The sequence below is a fragment of the Glycine soja genome, chromosome 20 (genome assembly GCF_004193775.1).
Source record: "Glycine soja cultivar W05 chromosome 20, ASM419377v2, whole genome shotgun sequence".
Taxonomy (NCBI): domain Eukaryota; kingdom Viridiplantae; phylum Streptophyta; class Magnoliopsida; order Fabales; family Fabaceae; genus Glycine; species Glycine soja.
The window spans coordinates 7,278,288-7,295,352 of record NC_041021.1 but is presented as its reverse complement, the minus strand read 5'-3'; the positions used below and the strand labels follow the sequence as shown (position 1 = coordinate 7,295,352).

Genomic DNA, 17,065 nt, shown 5'->3' with positions numbered 1-17,065 from the left:
TTGTTAACGTGGTCATGTTAACTAAATTGGATGAAAATGTCAATAAGATACTATTTTTGGACATAAATGTCAGTAATTTTTTGTTCGAAAAAAAAATAACAATATTTTTTTAATTTGAGAAAAATGTCAATAATTTTTTTTGGACCTAAATGTTAGTACGTTTCATTTAACCAAAATGTCAATAAGTTACCATTACTAGACGAAAGTTTTAATAATTTTTTATTGGACCTAAATATCAGTATGTTTCTATTGAACCAATTTGTTAGACCTAAAATTTCGTTTCATTTAAGGGTAAAATATAATTTTAGGATAAATTTTTATCATATTTTATCATTACAAGCACAACATTACAATAATTACTTAAAAAATATATTGGTAAACATAATTTGAAACAAACATAATAATAATGATAATATTGATTGTCAACCATAATTTATTTGTCACAATAGAAATTATCCAAAATAAACATTGTACCAGTTTACCAAAATAAACATTGCAGTGTACCAATCATTAAAATTTTTCCCAAATGCTAATAATAATTAATCACAATCTACTATAAATAAAAGATAAATATATCTCATATATCACTTCTTCGAATCTTGACTATTTTATTAACGATGATGAACGAAAGTTAACGGCCGTTGTTGTATTTTTTACACTTTCGGGGACTAAATTTTGTATTTTTATCTTTGAAAAACGCATTTGTCAGCGAATCACATGTTCAGGAATAAAAGTGACTATTTATCCTATTCCTATTCCTAGAGAGTGAAAAGACGAAAAGTCAAGAAAATATTATATGACAAATATATCCTTATGTTGGTAATTAGAGATGACCATGTTGACAACCATTTCAGTGATAAATTCGTTCCTATATGTCACGTAGGTTATTTTTTTAATGGTAACAGACAAGTTAACAGTCGAATATATTTATTGCACTTTTTTCACTTTCGAGAACTAAATTTTGTATTTTTATCTTTAAAAAACGCATTTGTCAGCGAATTACACATTTAGAGACAAAAGTGACTATTTACCAAATAATATATGTATGAGCTTGGAAGAAGACAAGCCTTACTTGCCAAGGACATAGTTCTTAATTAAGCTTCCTATCTTCCTCATAAGTTATAATCAAGCTCTTTCCATCTTGCGCTGCTCTTGATCCCTCTACATTGCACTAAAGCTTCAAAGCTTGCTTCATTCTTCCCCTCTCTTCTCATCAGATTGAGGTAAACATGGACGTAAGGAGTTTGTTCTTGCGTTAACTGAGTTTTAATTTTGAAGCTCAATTCTTGCTCTTGAGCTTTGGTTTCTACATGCATGCAAGTAATCACTTTCCTCTCTTTTTCACTTTTGTAGACTAACCTAGCTAAGTTAAATAAGTTCATGCATGTTAGTTTCAGAAGATTTGGAAGCGACCAAAGTGATCTTTAGGAAAAAGAGCATTCATTTCTTCGTTTGAGCACACAAAGAACAACCTACAAAAGGTAGGTTAAAAACTTATTCTAGTGAGGTTGAATAACTACTTTACTTGTATATTGCTATGTTTGTAGGTATTTTTGGGTATTTTGTAGGTAATTAATCATTTCAATAAAAATTATGACCTTATTCAATCATAGAAGTATAGTAATTAATTTTTTTTTATTTAATATTGATGTGAAGTATCCACTAATTTTATTGATGATTATTCTTGATTCGAAAACTTGACTGATCATTTTTAGTAAAAATTTCCTTCTCAATTATATTTTTCATTTACAAAACTTGAACCCAAAAATTTATTTAAGGGGATCGAACTCAATATCACTTAAACTAACAACTTATTGATAATCGATTTGAATATGACTGTTATTTTAAAATTTAATTTAATATATTTAAAATTTGTGGGTATTAATTTATACATAAATTAAGATTTAAATAAAAATTAATAATTTTATTATTATTATTATTATGTAAACAAAATTGTATGCATTGATTCAGTAATTCCTGTGTGTGAAAAAATAAAGTAGAATTGTATTAAAATTTGAATTAAGAAAATATGGTCATAAATTTATAATCACATTTATCTTGTGGCCGGCGTTGAAGAGTTCACACGTTTGCAACTTACTACTACACAAAAATGCCTAACTTATCACTTTACTTAATTATTATTACTTGATAAATGAAGAAGAGTTCTTTGAAGTAACCCTCCCCTCTATAAAATTTAAAGTGTATTTAACTTTTTAAACAATGAATAAACGTATCATTAAATGTATTTTAGGGATACCATCCATTTTTATGGACTAAAACGTTCTTCCCAGTCGCTTAAAAAGTCACGGAAGTTGAACAGTTTTTTCCCAAAAAATTTATTCTTTTATGAGCAGACAAAGAGTCAAGAAGTAATATAAAGGGACATTCTTTGATGAGAAGAATAGAGCCAAGAAGAGTGTATAGGGAAAACCAAAAGCTGTTCTTGTTGTTCTGTTTTTATGCCGAAGGTTAACTCTTGGAAAAGCAAGCATTTTGGTTGTGTAAGGCTTTTTAATCTCTTAAAAGACTTTTCATAATTCAGTTAACATTTTAAAGATGATAATCTCAGTTTCTTCATTAGGTTTCTGACCATCACGTTGTTATATTTGCATTTGCATGTACGCTTTTTGTGATTTTGTTTTGCGTAGGAAATTATTTAGGTAACAAGGAATGATGGAAGGTGAGACTACAAGTAAGAAGAAGAAGGCCAATGATGATCATGGATTCATTGATTTGATTTTTTCTTGGTCCATTGAAGACATTCTAAATGAAGATATGTACAAGAACAAGGTTAGTAGTGGAACTATTCATTCATTCTATCTTATGTTAAGCATCATCAATTGAACCCTTTTTTTGTTAGTGTAGTTTTATCTTAATTATGCAAAGTATGCCAATGCTTATTTTGACACACGCTAGTAGTTCTGTCACGTTCTTTTTGGCTGTGACTTTTTCATTTAATTAAGAAAAAAAGTGCTTTTGTATAGCCGTATATATGTATATTTCATATTTTGGAAAAAAAACTAATTTTGAATTTTTTTAGATGTTGCAAAATACATTTGTAATTCACATAAGCCTAAAATATATTTTTTATTCCAAATAAATATTCAAATTTTATGTTTGTTCCATAATAAATTTTTTTACATTGAATCTCTAATAAAAGATATTTTTTTATTTTGATATTTTTTATCTTTAATAAATTATATTTATTTTCTGATAATTTTTTTCATTTGTTATTAGTCTTTTCCAAATAGACTAATAACAAATGATTTTTTTTTTATCAAGAAACATTAAATTTATTAATTTATTAGGAATTAAAAAAATGACAAAGACCAAAAACAAAAAAAATTAATATAAATAAATCTAAAATTTAAATATTTATTAGAAATCACAACATATTCTTGTGTTTACATAATAAGTATAAGATCATGGCCTACAATTTAATGTTTTCCTTAACAAGTTATGTATGGCTTGAGTTTGATTGTCCTTAATTTGATTTGCAGGTACAGAAGATTGATCTATCATTTCAGTCCATTGATCACTACGTTCAATCTTATGCCTACCCTTTATTGGAGGAAACAAGAGCACAACTATGCTCAAGTATGGAGATCATACACCAAGCACCTTATACAGAGGTGATTGGTATAAAAGAGGCCAAACCACTTCAAAATAAACTGTATAACTTGAAAATTGATGGCTGGAAAAACAGGTTTTCTCATCATGGAGGAGAACCATACAGAACTTTACCTGGTGATGTTTTGATTTTGGCTGATTATAAACCAGAAGCTGTAAGAGACTTGCAAAGGATTAGAAGGTTGTGGTGTTTTGCGTCAACCGTATGGACAACAGAAGATGAGGGTGATAGCACTTCTTTGAAAGTTAAGGCATCAAAAGATATTGACCTGGAAGAGAGGAGGAATAAAACTCTATTTCTCATCTTCTTGACAAATGTAAACCCTAATAGAAGAATTTGGGGTGCACTTCATATGCCTGGTAATTTGAAGCTACTCAGGCAGATTTTGTGCAGCAGAGACGATGTAAGAAAGTTAATTTTATTGAAATTGTTTTTGATTCCTAAAAATGTGTTTCTTTTAGTCTTTTTTTTAGTAATTGTATTTTTAGTCCTTGAGACAAGACATACAATTTTTATGAACAAAATTTGAATATATAATTTAAATAGGAACTAATTACAAAAAAAAAAAAAATGCCATAACTTTAAGGATTAAAAAATGTTTAAAGGAACCTAAAATGAAATTTTTAATGCAGCATCTTATAATTTTATTCACTGTTTAACTAAAAACTAAGATGGTGGTAACATATATTCATGATTTGCTAAATGCGAATTGTCTGTTATTTGTTATAGGATTGAACACACTATTCTTCATTACAATTAACATTTGGTGCCATTCAGACACCGGACTAACCACACCAATAAGATAAATTGATTCTCAAATTCCAATATATTTATGGAAACTATGTTCTATATTATTTTAAGATAATTTTGAAATTAGTACAATAGCTGATGAATGTATGCTGGAAAACAGGTTGAGGAATGTTGTGGATGTAGCTATCCGTCTGATGCTTTAAGGGATGACTGTACATATCAAATGTTATTATCAGAGCTGAATGAATCTCAAAATAAGGCAATTTCTGCATGTCTTTCTGGCCTCAATTGCAATCACAACTCCGCTGTGAAGCTCATATGGGGTCCCCCAGGCACAGGAAAGACTAGAACTTTGGGTACACTGCTTTATGCTCTGTTGAAAATGAAATATAGAGTCCTTGTATGTGCCCCCACAAATGTTGCAATCAAAGAAGTTGCATCACGTGTTGTAGATATAATGAAAGAGGCACATAGTAAAGAATCTGGTGATTTGTTTTGTTCAATGGGAGAAGTCCTATTGTTCGGGTACAATGAGAGGCTGAAAATTGGAGAAGATGTTGAAGATGTATATTTGGATCATCGTGTGCAACAGCTTACAGAATGTTTTTCCCCATATAATGGATTCAGTTCCAGTCTAAAATCAATGATTGGTTTTCTTGAATATTGTGTTTCCGATTATCATATATATGTTGAGAATATGAAAAGGGAGGGGAGCATGGCCAAATCATTTTTAGTGTTTCTGAGAGAAGGGTTTCATTCTATAGCATTGCCATTGAAAGCGTTCATTTCTATCTTGTGTACACATGTAGCCATGAGTCACTTGCTGAAACATAACTATCAAAACTTACTGTGCTTAAATGAGGCACTTGAATCATTTCAAGACCTGTTGTTGAAAAATACTTTGTTTTCTGAACGATTGGAAAAACTTTTCTCCTATAAAAAGTTACCAGTTGCATACCAGACGATTTCTTGGTCATTTGATGGTGATGCATACCAGTTGTACGAGAAGCGAACTGCATGTCTTAATGCTTTATTGGCGGTGGAACATTCACTTCAAGACTTCATGTTGAAAAAATCTAATAACAGTGAGATTAGGGAGTTTTGTTTCCAGACATCATCATTGATATTTTCCACTGCTTCTGGTTCTCATAAGCTGCATTCTTTAACCATGAAGCCACTTAACATTTTGGTGATAGATGAGGCTGCAATGCTAAAAGACTGTGAATCAATAATACCTTTGTTACTTCCAGGCATTAGCCATGCCCTTCTTTTTGGTGATGAATGTCAACTATCTTCAATGGTTAGAAGCAATGTATGTAACCACTATCAAGCATATATAATTTTTTTATCAGATAATTCTTCATCCCCAATTCTCCTTTTATTACTAATTTGATTTATGCTTATTCTTTATGTGTACAAGGTTTCTAATGAAGCTGGTTTTGGGAGGAGCTTATTTCAAAGATTGAGTTCATTAGGTTTCCCAAAGTATCTCCTTAATATGCAGCATAGGATGCATCCACAAATAAGTTCATTTCCAAATTCATATTTCTATTTTAACAAAATTCAGGATGCATCTAATGTTGAAAGAATTGACTATGTAAAGCAATACCTTCCAGGGCCAATGTTTGGTCCTTATTCTTTTATAAATGTATTTGAAGGAAAAGAACAATTTGATGATGCAGGAAGAAGCTATAAAAATATGGCTGAGGTTGCAGTCGTGATGACAATACTGAAAAATTTGTTCAAAGGTATGTTCATCTATTCAAAATTTCAGCTGTAATTTCTAGTATTTTTTCATTCTTTTTATTGTTCTTTCCATCTTTGGTGCTGGACCTTAGATGACGATAAAACTTCCCTATAGAATATCTGATATCCTTGAGCTGCATTTCTTTATTTGAAAGAAGTTCAGTTCTGAATAAAAAAAATTGTTATACTTGGTTATAAGCTTTTATCTAGGAGATTCTACTTGTCCTGGTAGTACTAATAACTGAAGTTAATCATGAGTCACCTAAGGGTGAAAAAAGACCAGCTTTGTCATTTTCACCTGGTATATTTAGTAACTCATGTAGTCAAAAGGAAAGAATACAAAGATGTTGCTTAAAATAGTTGATGTCTGAATTTTAGTATAAAGCTGCCTTTTCCTTGTTTCAGCATGGTTGAACTCAAAGCACAAACTCAGCATTGGTATAGTGTCTCCCTATGTTGGCCAAGTTGTTGCAATTCAGGAGAAACTTGGACAGATTTATGAAAGTCATGATGGATTTAATGTGGACGTGAAGTCCATTGATGGTTTTCAGGGAGGGGAGAAGGATGTTATTATATTATCAACTGTAAGAACTAATAACAGAACATCTCTTGAGTTCATTTCCTCTCCACAGAGGACTAATGTTGCTCTTACAAGGGCTAGGTAGTTCTTGTGCTCTAAACTTTTCTATTTTTTGTAAGTCTTATATCTTATTAAGTGAAAAGTTGCTGTTGGTTTGATATTTTGTAGGCACTGCTTATGGATTTTGGGGAATGAAAGGGCCCTTGCAAGCAATGAAAATGTTTGGAAGGCTATAGTGCTTGATGCCAAAAATCGGAAATGTTTCTTTGATGCTGATCAAGATAAGGAATTGGGAAAAGCAATATTGGATGCGAAGAAAGCGTCAAATCAGTTAGATGATTTGCTTGATACAAATAGTGTCCTTTTCAAAAGTCAATTGTGGAAGGTATATGGATCCTTGACTTATTTTATACTTGTTCTTTTATTAACTTTTGATTTGAGTTGTTAGCTACTCCTTAGATGTTCATTCTCATAATAAATATTTGAATCTGCATCTCTTGTTCAGACGGTAGTAAAAGCTCACCCTTATGTAATCACGGTTTGATATTTTATAACTCATTAAAACATAGTATACTTGATATTAACCCGTTATTTTGGTCTAAGTTGAAGGCAGTTTAAGCCATGACTGATTTGTTATTGATATCCTAATATATGTGAATATATGTGAATATATGTGAGATCTGCTCTAAACATTGCTGCCAATGCACACATTTGCAGGTTCATTTCAGTGACAAATTCCTGAGATCATTCAAAAGGATCAGGTCTGAAAAGATCAAGAAAAATGTTATAAACCTTCTGATAAGACTTTCTAGTGGCTGGAGACCCAAAAGGTTTTCTGTGGATTTGTCTTGTGAAAATTCCTCACAGATGTTGAAACAATTTAAGGTTGAAAGCTTCTATGTTATTTGCTCAATCGACATAGTCAAAGCATCAAGGTATATTCAAGTTTTGAAGATATGGAATATATTGCCTTTAGAGGATATCCCACAGTTAGCTAAGCGCCTTGACAAAGTGTTCAAAGGATACACAAATGAATATATCAGCAGGTGCAGGTGCAAAAAGAAAGATGGGTGAGTGCTTTCAATTGCATTAATTTAAATATATTTAGGTTTTTCTACCCTTAAATAATATGGAGCCTTTGGCTTCTTTCTTTGAAAACAGGAACATAGAGTTTCCATTGAGTTGGCCACTTTCGGCAAATATCCAAAAGTTTAAGAATGTTCATAATGATGCAAATGTGGGAGAGAAAAATGCCAATGAAGATGGAAGTGATGATGAAAACTCAGGGGTTGAGGATGAGAGTACGTTATTGATGAAGTACTGCTCAATTTCAAGAGATTACATGCTTTATGGCCTCGACAGTTTACAAGTGGATCTTCCATACAACGTAACTGATGAGCAGCGCAAGATTATTCTTTTTCCCAAAAGTACATTTGTACTTGGTCGCAGTGGTACCGGCAAAACCACGGTTTTGATCACTAAGCTAATCCAAAATGAGAAATTGCACCATGTGGCAGTTGAAGAAGCATATGGATTCAACAATTATGCAAATCTGGAAGCGTCTAAGGACATCGTTTCTGAGACTGAAAGACCAATCTTAAGACAGCTGTTTGTGACATTGAGTCCTGGACTATGCCAGAAGGTCCAACATCATGTTTCTCGTTTGAGAAGGTATGTAGCTTCTTTTATAAGACTATGTATTCTTTGGGAGCTGCTTTAGTTTTCCCTTAATTTCTCAAAGTATAAAATGATGACGGAAATAAAAAATGCAGCCTTCTAGTTTTAGACTTTTATCAGATTAATTATAGCATACATTCACAGTAGAAAAGTATCAGTCATCAACCGTGTTTCATATATAAAATAAAGAATTTGATATGTATTCTGTGATGCAAAGGGTAATAAGTTCCTGACCATAGACCCTATAAAGCAATAAAAAGATGAAGTTTGGAAGTGAATTACCTTATGGAATGCTGATTTTGATGTTTTCTGTCTAATGAACAATGTAATGACTAAGTCAAACCATGTCAACTCTGAGTTCCATAAAGTAATTGATTGGTTCTCACATACTTTCATTGAATTGAATTATACATGCCTTGTATCATGGTTACTAAATTTTGTTTTGGATGCATCACACAGGTCCTTTGGGGATGGAAGTACCTTAGCTGCCAGTACTGATAAGAATATCCCAGATTCCTTTAATGGGGTTCCATCAAATTTATATCCACTTGTGATAACATTTCGTACATTTTTGCTGATGCTTGATGGGACATTGGGAAATTCTTATTTTGAGAGGTATTATAATCTCAAGGGAAAGGATCTTGGTTCAAGGTTAGTAGAATTGGAAACCTTAATATTGAGGAAGGAGGTGAATTATGAAAGGTTTGATTCAATATATTGGCCACACTTCAATACTCAGCTGTGTAAGAAGATGGATTCTTATCAAGTGTTCACCGAAATAATGTCACATATAAAAGGTGGCTCAAGAACTGTTGAGCATGGCAAACTAAGCCGTGAGGACTACTGTACTTTATCTGAAAGCCGAGCATCAAGTTTAAGCATAGAGATAAGAAATATGATTTACGATATATTTCAAAGTTATGAAAAAATGAAGATACATTATGGTGAATTTGATTTGGGTGATGTTGTAGTTGATGTTCATAGTAGACTGAGGAATAAAAGATACAAAGGTGACAAAATGAATTTTGTGTACATTGATGAAGTGCAAGATCTGACAATGGCTCAGATTGCTTTGTTTAAGCATATTTGCAGAAATGTGGAGGATGGATTTGTTTTTTGTGGAGATACAGCTGAGACAGTTGGGAGGGGTATTGATTTCAGATTTGAAGATGTAAGATCCATCTTCTACAAAATGTTTGTGTTAGAATCTAAGAGTTATAATGATAACCAAAGAAAGGAGAAAGGACACATTTCTGATATTTTTGTATTGGGACAGAATTTTCGCACAAATGCTGAGGTTCTGAAGTTGTCACAAAGTATCCTTGAACTTCTTTATCATTTCTTTCCACATTCTACTGACAAGTTGAAAGTAGAGACTAGTTTGATAGATGGGGAAGCCCCAGTTGTGATTAGATCTAGAAATAATGCAAATTCAATTCTAACCGCTTTTGGAAAAAGTAAAAACAACGGTGATAATTTAGGGAGATCCGGAACAGAGCAAGTAGTTTTGGTAAGAGATAATTTGGCTAAGGAGGAAGTCCTTCAAGTTGCAGGAAAACAAGCTCTTGTTTTAACCATTTTAGAGTGCAAGGGTCTTGAATTTCAGGTTGTTGTCACAAGCGAACTTGATTAATTTTACTCTTTTTTTCTTGTATTTCATAAAGTAATTTTGTTATGGTTTCTTTTTGGCAATTTTTAGGATGTATTGCTGTATAAGTTTTTCGCCTCTTCACCTCTGCAAAGGAGATGGGGGGTGATATATGATTATATGAAGGAACAACATATGGTGGACTCAAGAAACCATGCCAACTTTTGGCGATGTTTTGATCGAGATTCCAAACACAATGTTTTGTGCTCTGACCTTAAGCAACTGTATGTTGCCGTAACTCGTGCGAGGAGGAGACTCCTGATTTATGAGGATGCAGAAGAGTTCTCTGGACCTATGTTTGACTATTGGAAAATGAAGAATCTTGTCCAATTCCAATACCAAGACTAGGTCACAGACTCACAGTGATGGAGGTAATCAACTAATCATTTAGACTTTGTTCCTCTGTAAAAATCACAATCCTTGAATATTTAGATTGAATAATTTGTCAATTATCAATAATGTTTTGAGAGGACTCATTTATTAGGATTTCTTCACCAACATAGATTACAGTCTTATATTAGTTAGTCTCAATGTTCATATATGTGACATTATTAACTCTTACATGGCAAAACATTTTGAGCGATTTGCTGACATTATTATGCAATGTAGCTGTCTCTTTGCAGATGATTACCAAAGCAAATTTGAAAAGGCAACTGTGTGTTTTTGAAGGTGCTGGAGACGTTCACTGGTAGATAAAAGTTTAAGGCTGGTTAGTAGTTCCAGAGCAATAACATATATCATGTGTTGAAAGAGATATTAGGAATAGCTGATTCCGCCACATACAGTTATTTATTTTATTTTGGGGGCCTTGAAAGAGCTTGAATGTCTATATAGATGTATTTGATTTTGTATGAGATGGATGTGTGTAAAATATTTTCTTCTGGCTTTAGAACTGTGTTTTTCTATTTTTTCTTTTCCAGTAAAAGAAACAATTTAATGACTTGGAATAGTAGTAGGTTTATGCTTCCTTATCGAGTTGAACTTTCAAAGAACAAAGGATTTTGTTAATTTTTGCTAAATAATATTGTGGTAACTGGTTTAAATTCCTTTATATGACTTCTAATCAAAGAAATTGACTCCGGGTGAAGAGATGCTATTAAGCTGTTGTATATGATGAATTCAGAATTCGATCAGAATCCTTTAAAATATCTTAGTGCTCAATGAAAATCAATGAAAAATTCATGTCAAGTTTCAAGAGAGCATGATCATCATATATATAAGTCAGTAAAATATATGAAACCTAGCACAAACTTTTTTTTATGGTAAACCTAGCACAAACTATTAAGGCCTAGTATTTAAAAGGAAATAATACATAAACAAATACCCTTTTTTTAATTCCTAATTATGTGAGCCGCAATATCAATACATGTCATGTTGCAACGTTTTCACATATAAGGAAAAAGCAAAAGCAAAAAAATGTTAATCAACCAAACCACCTAGTGTATCTTAACATTTCTCAAGGATTTGTTTATGTTCTTCTTACCCCCCCTCCCCCTTTCCCTCTTTTCTTGGTTTTTGATTTTACCTTTCTCCCGTTCCTAATCTGTATCCCCTCGCAACCAACAAAGCTATGATGAAATGCAGCCCATGATCATTCTTTCATTCACCCATAAGCTTCTCCACCTAAGAAAACCATTGTACTGATGAAACCATTTTAAGTTCCTTCCCTTAGAGTCCCTCCATTATGGCAATGGCAATGGCAATGAATCACGCCTCTTCTTCGTCATAACTTCTGGGTTTCCTTTTCTCATCATTGCCGCAAACTCATCGTAGTTAATGCGTCCATCCTGTACAACATGACAATTAATTTTCTCATAATTACTAACCATGTAAAAATGCAATGAAAAAGGAAATGGATCCTGTCGTGTTAAATTTTAACATAACAAGGTCGTGTTTAAATTCTGTGTCTATCTCTCGCAAAACAAACATTAGGCACTAAGTTTGAGCATAAGAGGGTCCATTCTCACATGGAAGTAATTTCCATAAAAACTACTCCTATATAAAACTATTGATGTTTTAACTTTTCTTTTTTGTTCCAAACCTATTGATGTTTTATAAATTTCTATAATAAATATTAAATGAGAGTATTTTGGACTATACATAATAGTTTAGCTATATGTATTAACCGAACATCAATAGTTTTGGATCGAAGGTATTGTATATAGGGTGTCCAAAAACTAGTTCGGTAAAAAAATCGAACCAAATTGATTTTGAATTGTTTTAATGAGATTGATTTTATATCTAAATAGTCAAATTAATTTAGAAACTAATTTAAAATTGAACTGGTTTTAAAAAACTGATTTTGAAGTAAATTAGTTTTTAACCTGTTGTAAACTAGTTATAAGATCCAAACCAGTTTCGAACTGGTTTTCGAATTGATTTTTGAACTATTTTTTTTCAAATAAAAAAATATTTTAATGAAAATCAATTCAGTTAATCGAACTAATTTTATAAAAATAATTCGATTAACCGAATTAGCTTTATAAAATAGTGACTCATTTTTTCTTGGATTAATTCAGGGAAAAACCAATTCGATTTAGATTCGGTTACAATCCGGTTCAATCCCAACCAATTTTTTTGAACACTCCTAATTGTATATATCCAGTTATTTATGTGTGTAGCACTTACATTATCTCCATCAACTTCTTGAAGGATTTCCTTGATGTCCCTGCCATCATGCATGTTATACTCACGGAGGGCTTGTTCTAGTTCTTCAGTGGTAATAAACCTGATTTTTGTGGCATAAGAATGATATTAGAACCTTGATTTATCAACACACCAAATAGTTTACAAATGGGCTCCATGCATATATATTCAATCTAGTATAATCTCTTACCCGCTGTTATCTTTATCAAAGTATTGGAAGGCAGTGTAAAGATGTTCTTCTCTGTTCATTCTGTTCATGTGCATTGTTGCGGTGATGAACTCGTCGTAATCAATGGTTCCATTGCCATCAGCATCAGCCTGTAATTTGTAGAAGAATCAGAAAATCCATGTTTGTAAATGATTGTTATCTAGAACTAATATTGAAATTGGTGCCTTTTTTTTGTTAAGAACAACTTACAGCTTCCATTAATTGCTTAACTTCTTGCTCTGTTAGCTTTGTTCCTTGTTTTGCAAGCCCTTGCTTGAGCTCTTCAATTGTAATGGTTCCACTGTTGTCAGTGTCCATCCCCCTGAACATTTCCTTCAACCCCATGATTTCTTCTTCTGATAGACATCCAGCAATGACCTATTCATTTGTAATATTTTAATGTTATGTTGCTTTGATCATACACTTTCAAACTTGCAATGTGCAGCAAGAGAAATGTTCTGACTATTAAATGTTTTTAGTGAATCATTACTCTATTTCAAGCTAGAATTGTTAAAACAATTTTATATAAAGGTACAAAAAGAAAGATCCGGATCCTCTAAAATGAGCAATTCACTATAAAGAGTAAAGTAGGTAATCTCAAACACTAATGAAAAAAAAATTGTTGATATTGCATACACATGCATAATAAATCTTGCATGTGTTAATTTATCAACAGTTGATTTTCTCATCAAATGACTGAAATTACATATTTTAACTTTGGTTACTAAAGACAAACCAAATTCCAAAAGAAGTATCTTCATAAGAATAAAAATAATAATTAGTACCCTTAGAGCAACTTTCTTGAATTGGTTCATTGCTCTAAATTGTTTGAGCCTATTCAGTACAGCATTGTCAAGTGGCTTATCTGGTGCTTCGCCGTCCTCCTTGATCCAAGGATGATCTGTTTTTAACATAACAAGTTCATTGATTATTAGAGTTGATTAATTTCCTCAGTAAATCATGAAATTATAAGAGGATTCAAGCGACTAGTAAGACAAAGAATTGAAGGTGAAACAAAAACAGCGAAGAATAATGAGTGCTTACTTAAAACTTCTTGTGCTGTCAGTCTTTGTTTGGGGTCTGTGGTCAACATTTTCCTTACAAGATCCTTTGCTGCACTGGACAATGAAGGCCATGGATCGCTTGTAAAATCAACGTGGCCTCTTAGGATGGCATTGAATATACCATGTTCGGATTCTGTGAAACCAATTCACTTTTTTCAGCTTCAAGCACACCATAAATTTTAGGAGAGTTGTTTTATATATATATATATATATATATATATATATGAATTAAGTACAATAGCAAGATTTACAACACTCATACATCATTATTAGACCCCTAAGTATATATTATCAGGGACTATTAATTTGAACTTTTCACGTCCCTAATAATATGAAGAGTTCAAATTGGTACCTAACAATCACAAATACAGGTCAAATTTAGTCCGTGAATGGAACCTATTTGTGAATTTCAAGGACTAATTAAATGGAAATTTTACATTTTAAAGGTCGGATACGTCTAATATAAATTTTTTATAGAGATGAATTTGGGTCTTAATTTATAACTCCTCATGTTGATATCTATTATGGTTTCAAAGTACAGTTTGCAATTACAATTGTTGCTTCAACATTGCAATTTTTATGTTTCCTGCAATCACATGACGAGAATTATATGGTGGTAATGTTTCACAATTGTGCTATTTACAATTCAATCACAATTGCATTGTGACCGACTATTTTAAAACATTTAGCAATATCCTTGCTCATTAAAACAGTGTTCAGCAGAAAGTGATTAATTTCTTTGCAAAAATGAGAAGATAAAATATAGAGACCTGCCCAAAACGGAGGGACACCACTTAGAAGAATGTATAGCATGACACCAACACTCCATATGTCAACTTCTGGCCCATATTTCCTCTTCAAGACTTCAGGAGCAATGTAATATGCACTTCCAACAATGTCTTTGAACGTCTCTCCTGTTAATTATAGCATAAAAATATGCTATTAAAATCTATTTTTCTCTAAAATAAAGTACTTTTAAAATATGCTAACATGTTTGGATAATTTTATAAAAATTAGAATTATAAAAAATATATTAAATTATTTTGAGGAGCTATAATGATGAGCAGTTTGCGAAAAAATATCAAATAAAATTATATTTTGGTGTAATTTTAAAACCATTTTAATAAAAAAAACTTAAAGAAAGGGGTACTAATTAATAATTCTGCAGCACAAAAAAAAAGAGGTACCTTGCAGAACAAAATAAAGAGGTACCTTGCATGAAAATGAACTTTTTTATTAGAATTAATGTTGAAAATAGTGTTTAAAAAATGGTAAAAAAAAAACAGAGATGAAATAGAATACAGAAAAATCTCTTTTGTCTCTAAAAAATACTTTTACACATGTTTTGACAAATTATTCTATAAAATTTAGAATTAAAAAAATATGAGGAGCTATATATAACAATATAAATAAGAAATTTACAAAAAAAGTGTCAAATTAATTATATTTTTATGTAGTTTTAAAATCATTTTAAAAAAAATAAACAAATTAACGGGTACTAACTGCACCACAAATTAAAGCGTTTTCTTTGCGAGGAAAATGAGCTTTCCAATTTGAAAAAAAATATTGATAAAAAGAGGACGTGAAAAAGAGAAAAATAGTAGAGACGAAACAGAATAAGGAAAAAAAAAAAAAACCTTCTTTGAAAAAAACTGATAGACCAAAATCCGTGGCCTTGACGGGTGAATTTTCATCCTTATTCAACATGAGGAAATTCTCGGGCTTAAGATCTCTATGAATGACACCCATGGAGTGGAAAGTGTGAATAATTTGCATTATGGTTCTTAACAACGAAGCCGCGGCACGTTCAGTGTAATGTCCCTTAGCAATTATACGATCAAAAAGCTCACCACCCGCACAAAGTTCCATGACCAAATGCACCGATTGTTTGTCCTCATATGCACCCTTAAGTTCCACAATGTTAGGTTGACCCGAGAGATGGTGCATGATTTGAACCTCTCTTCTCACGTCCTCTATGTCCTCCTTGTTCACGAGCTTCCTCTTTGCAATTGTTTTGCATGCAAATTGTTGCCCCGTGGCTTTGTTTGTGCACAAATGTGTGACACCAAATTGGCCTCTCCCTAGCTCTTTACCTATTGTGTACGTGGCTCTCACGTCCTCCATCGGCCGGCCGAGGACTGGGCCCATTGCAGCCGGTTTCGAGGGTTTTGAAGTGGGTGGGGTGACCGTGGGTGGTGGCTTTGATGTCGTCGTTGGGGCAGTGGTAGGGTTTGTGGAATTATCATTGTTGTCGTTTGCATGGTTATTACTACCTTGTTGGTTAGCTTCTCCCTTGTCATTGGCGGCGGCAGAGTCGTCAGCCGGGCCGTCGGCAACGTTGCCTTGAGAGCAACAGTTGCCCATTGAGGAAGGGAGGGAGCAAAACCACAAAAGAGCCTCAAAATTGTATATGAAGGAAAGAGAAAGAGTTTGTGTGTGAGAGAGATATAAGGGGGGAATGGGAAGGTGGTGATTAATTATTGGGTTTTTGGAGTTGAAAGATAGATTTGTTAGGAGAGAGGAATGACTAAAAGAAAAGTATATGGGAGGAAAATTAAAAAAGAAAGAGTGAAAATGGAAAATAAAAAAAAAGGGAAAGTTCAAGGGTGTCAAAATGGGTAGTTTTTTTATCACATCTTGGAAAGTTGATGAAATTAGAGGAAGGTATTGATAGTGAGAGAATGTAGGAAGGTTGGAGGGTGCATTTTAAAGGAGTCTTTGGCGTGTCTATTACGTGTAAGGGTAGGGTTTATTGAGACAAGGGTGAAGAGAATTCTTCGGAGGGGAAATAAAACGGGCATGCTTTTATATGTTAAAAAGGTTTAGTTAATAATTGGTGACCTATTAACGTTGTCTGTTAGACGAGATATTGTTAATTTGTAACTATGCTTTACAAAAGTAACGCAATTGAGTTTTGATTTTTCTTTAAGGCATAGAAAAAAGTACAATTTCAAGGGATGCTTTCAGGCAAAGATCAAAAAAACACCAGACCATGTAGTCAAAACTTGTTTTGGGGGGCTGTGATTTTTTACTTGCTTATCCACTTGCTTGAACAATTGGGTCACAACGGCTAAATTCTTTCCATAGATATTTTTTTAATTAAAGAAACAGTTAA

The 17,065-nt window shown here is 32.5% G+C and overlaps 2 protein-coding genes across 2 annotated transcripts; one reads left to right on the top strand and one right to left on the bottom strand.

The window, feature by feature from the left end:
• Positions 1 to 2,673: 2,673 nt before the first annotated feature.
• LOC114401828 lies at positions 2,674 to 10,380 on the top strand. Its single transcript, XM_028364414.1, has 10 exons — positions 2,674 to 2,790; positions 3,501 to 4,034; positions 4,542 to 5,693; positions 5,802 to 6,129; positions 6,533 to 6,788; positions 6,876 to 7,092; positions 7,425 to 7,777; positions 7,869 to 8,378; positions 8,844 to 9,990; positions 10,084 to 10,380. The coding sequence occupies exons 1-10, from the start codon at positions 2,674 to 2,676 to the stop codon at positions 10,378 to 10,380; spliced, it is 4,911 nt and encodes a 1,636-aa protein (XP_028220215.1).
• An 858-nt stretch (positions 10,381 to 11,238) lies between these two features.
• Positions 11,239 to 16,512, bottom strand: LOC114402955 (calcium-dependent protein kinase 17-like). The gene is made up of 8 exons (XM_028365664.1): positions 15,588 to 16,512; positions 14,721 to 14,864; positions 13,931 to 14,083; positions 13,672 to 13,787; positions 13,097 to 13,264; positions 12,869 to 12,996; positions 12,661 to 12,760; positions 11,239 to 11,819 (listed from the first exon to the last, which is right to left on the bottom strand). Exons 1-8 carry the CDS (start codon positions 16,312 to 16,314, stop codon positions 11,715 to 11,717), a joined length of 1,641 nt encoding a protein of 546 aa, XP_028221465.1. The 5' UTR covers positions 16,315 to 16,512; the 3' UTR covers positions 11,239 to 11,714.
• Positions 16,513 to 17,065: the final 553 nt, after the last annotated feature.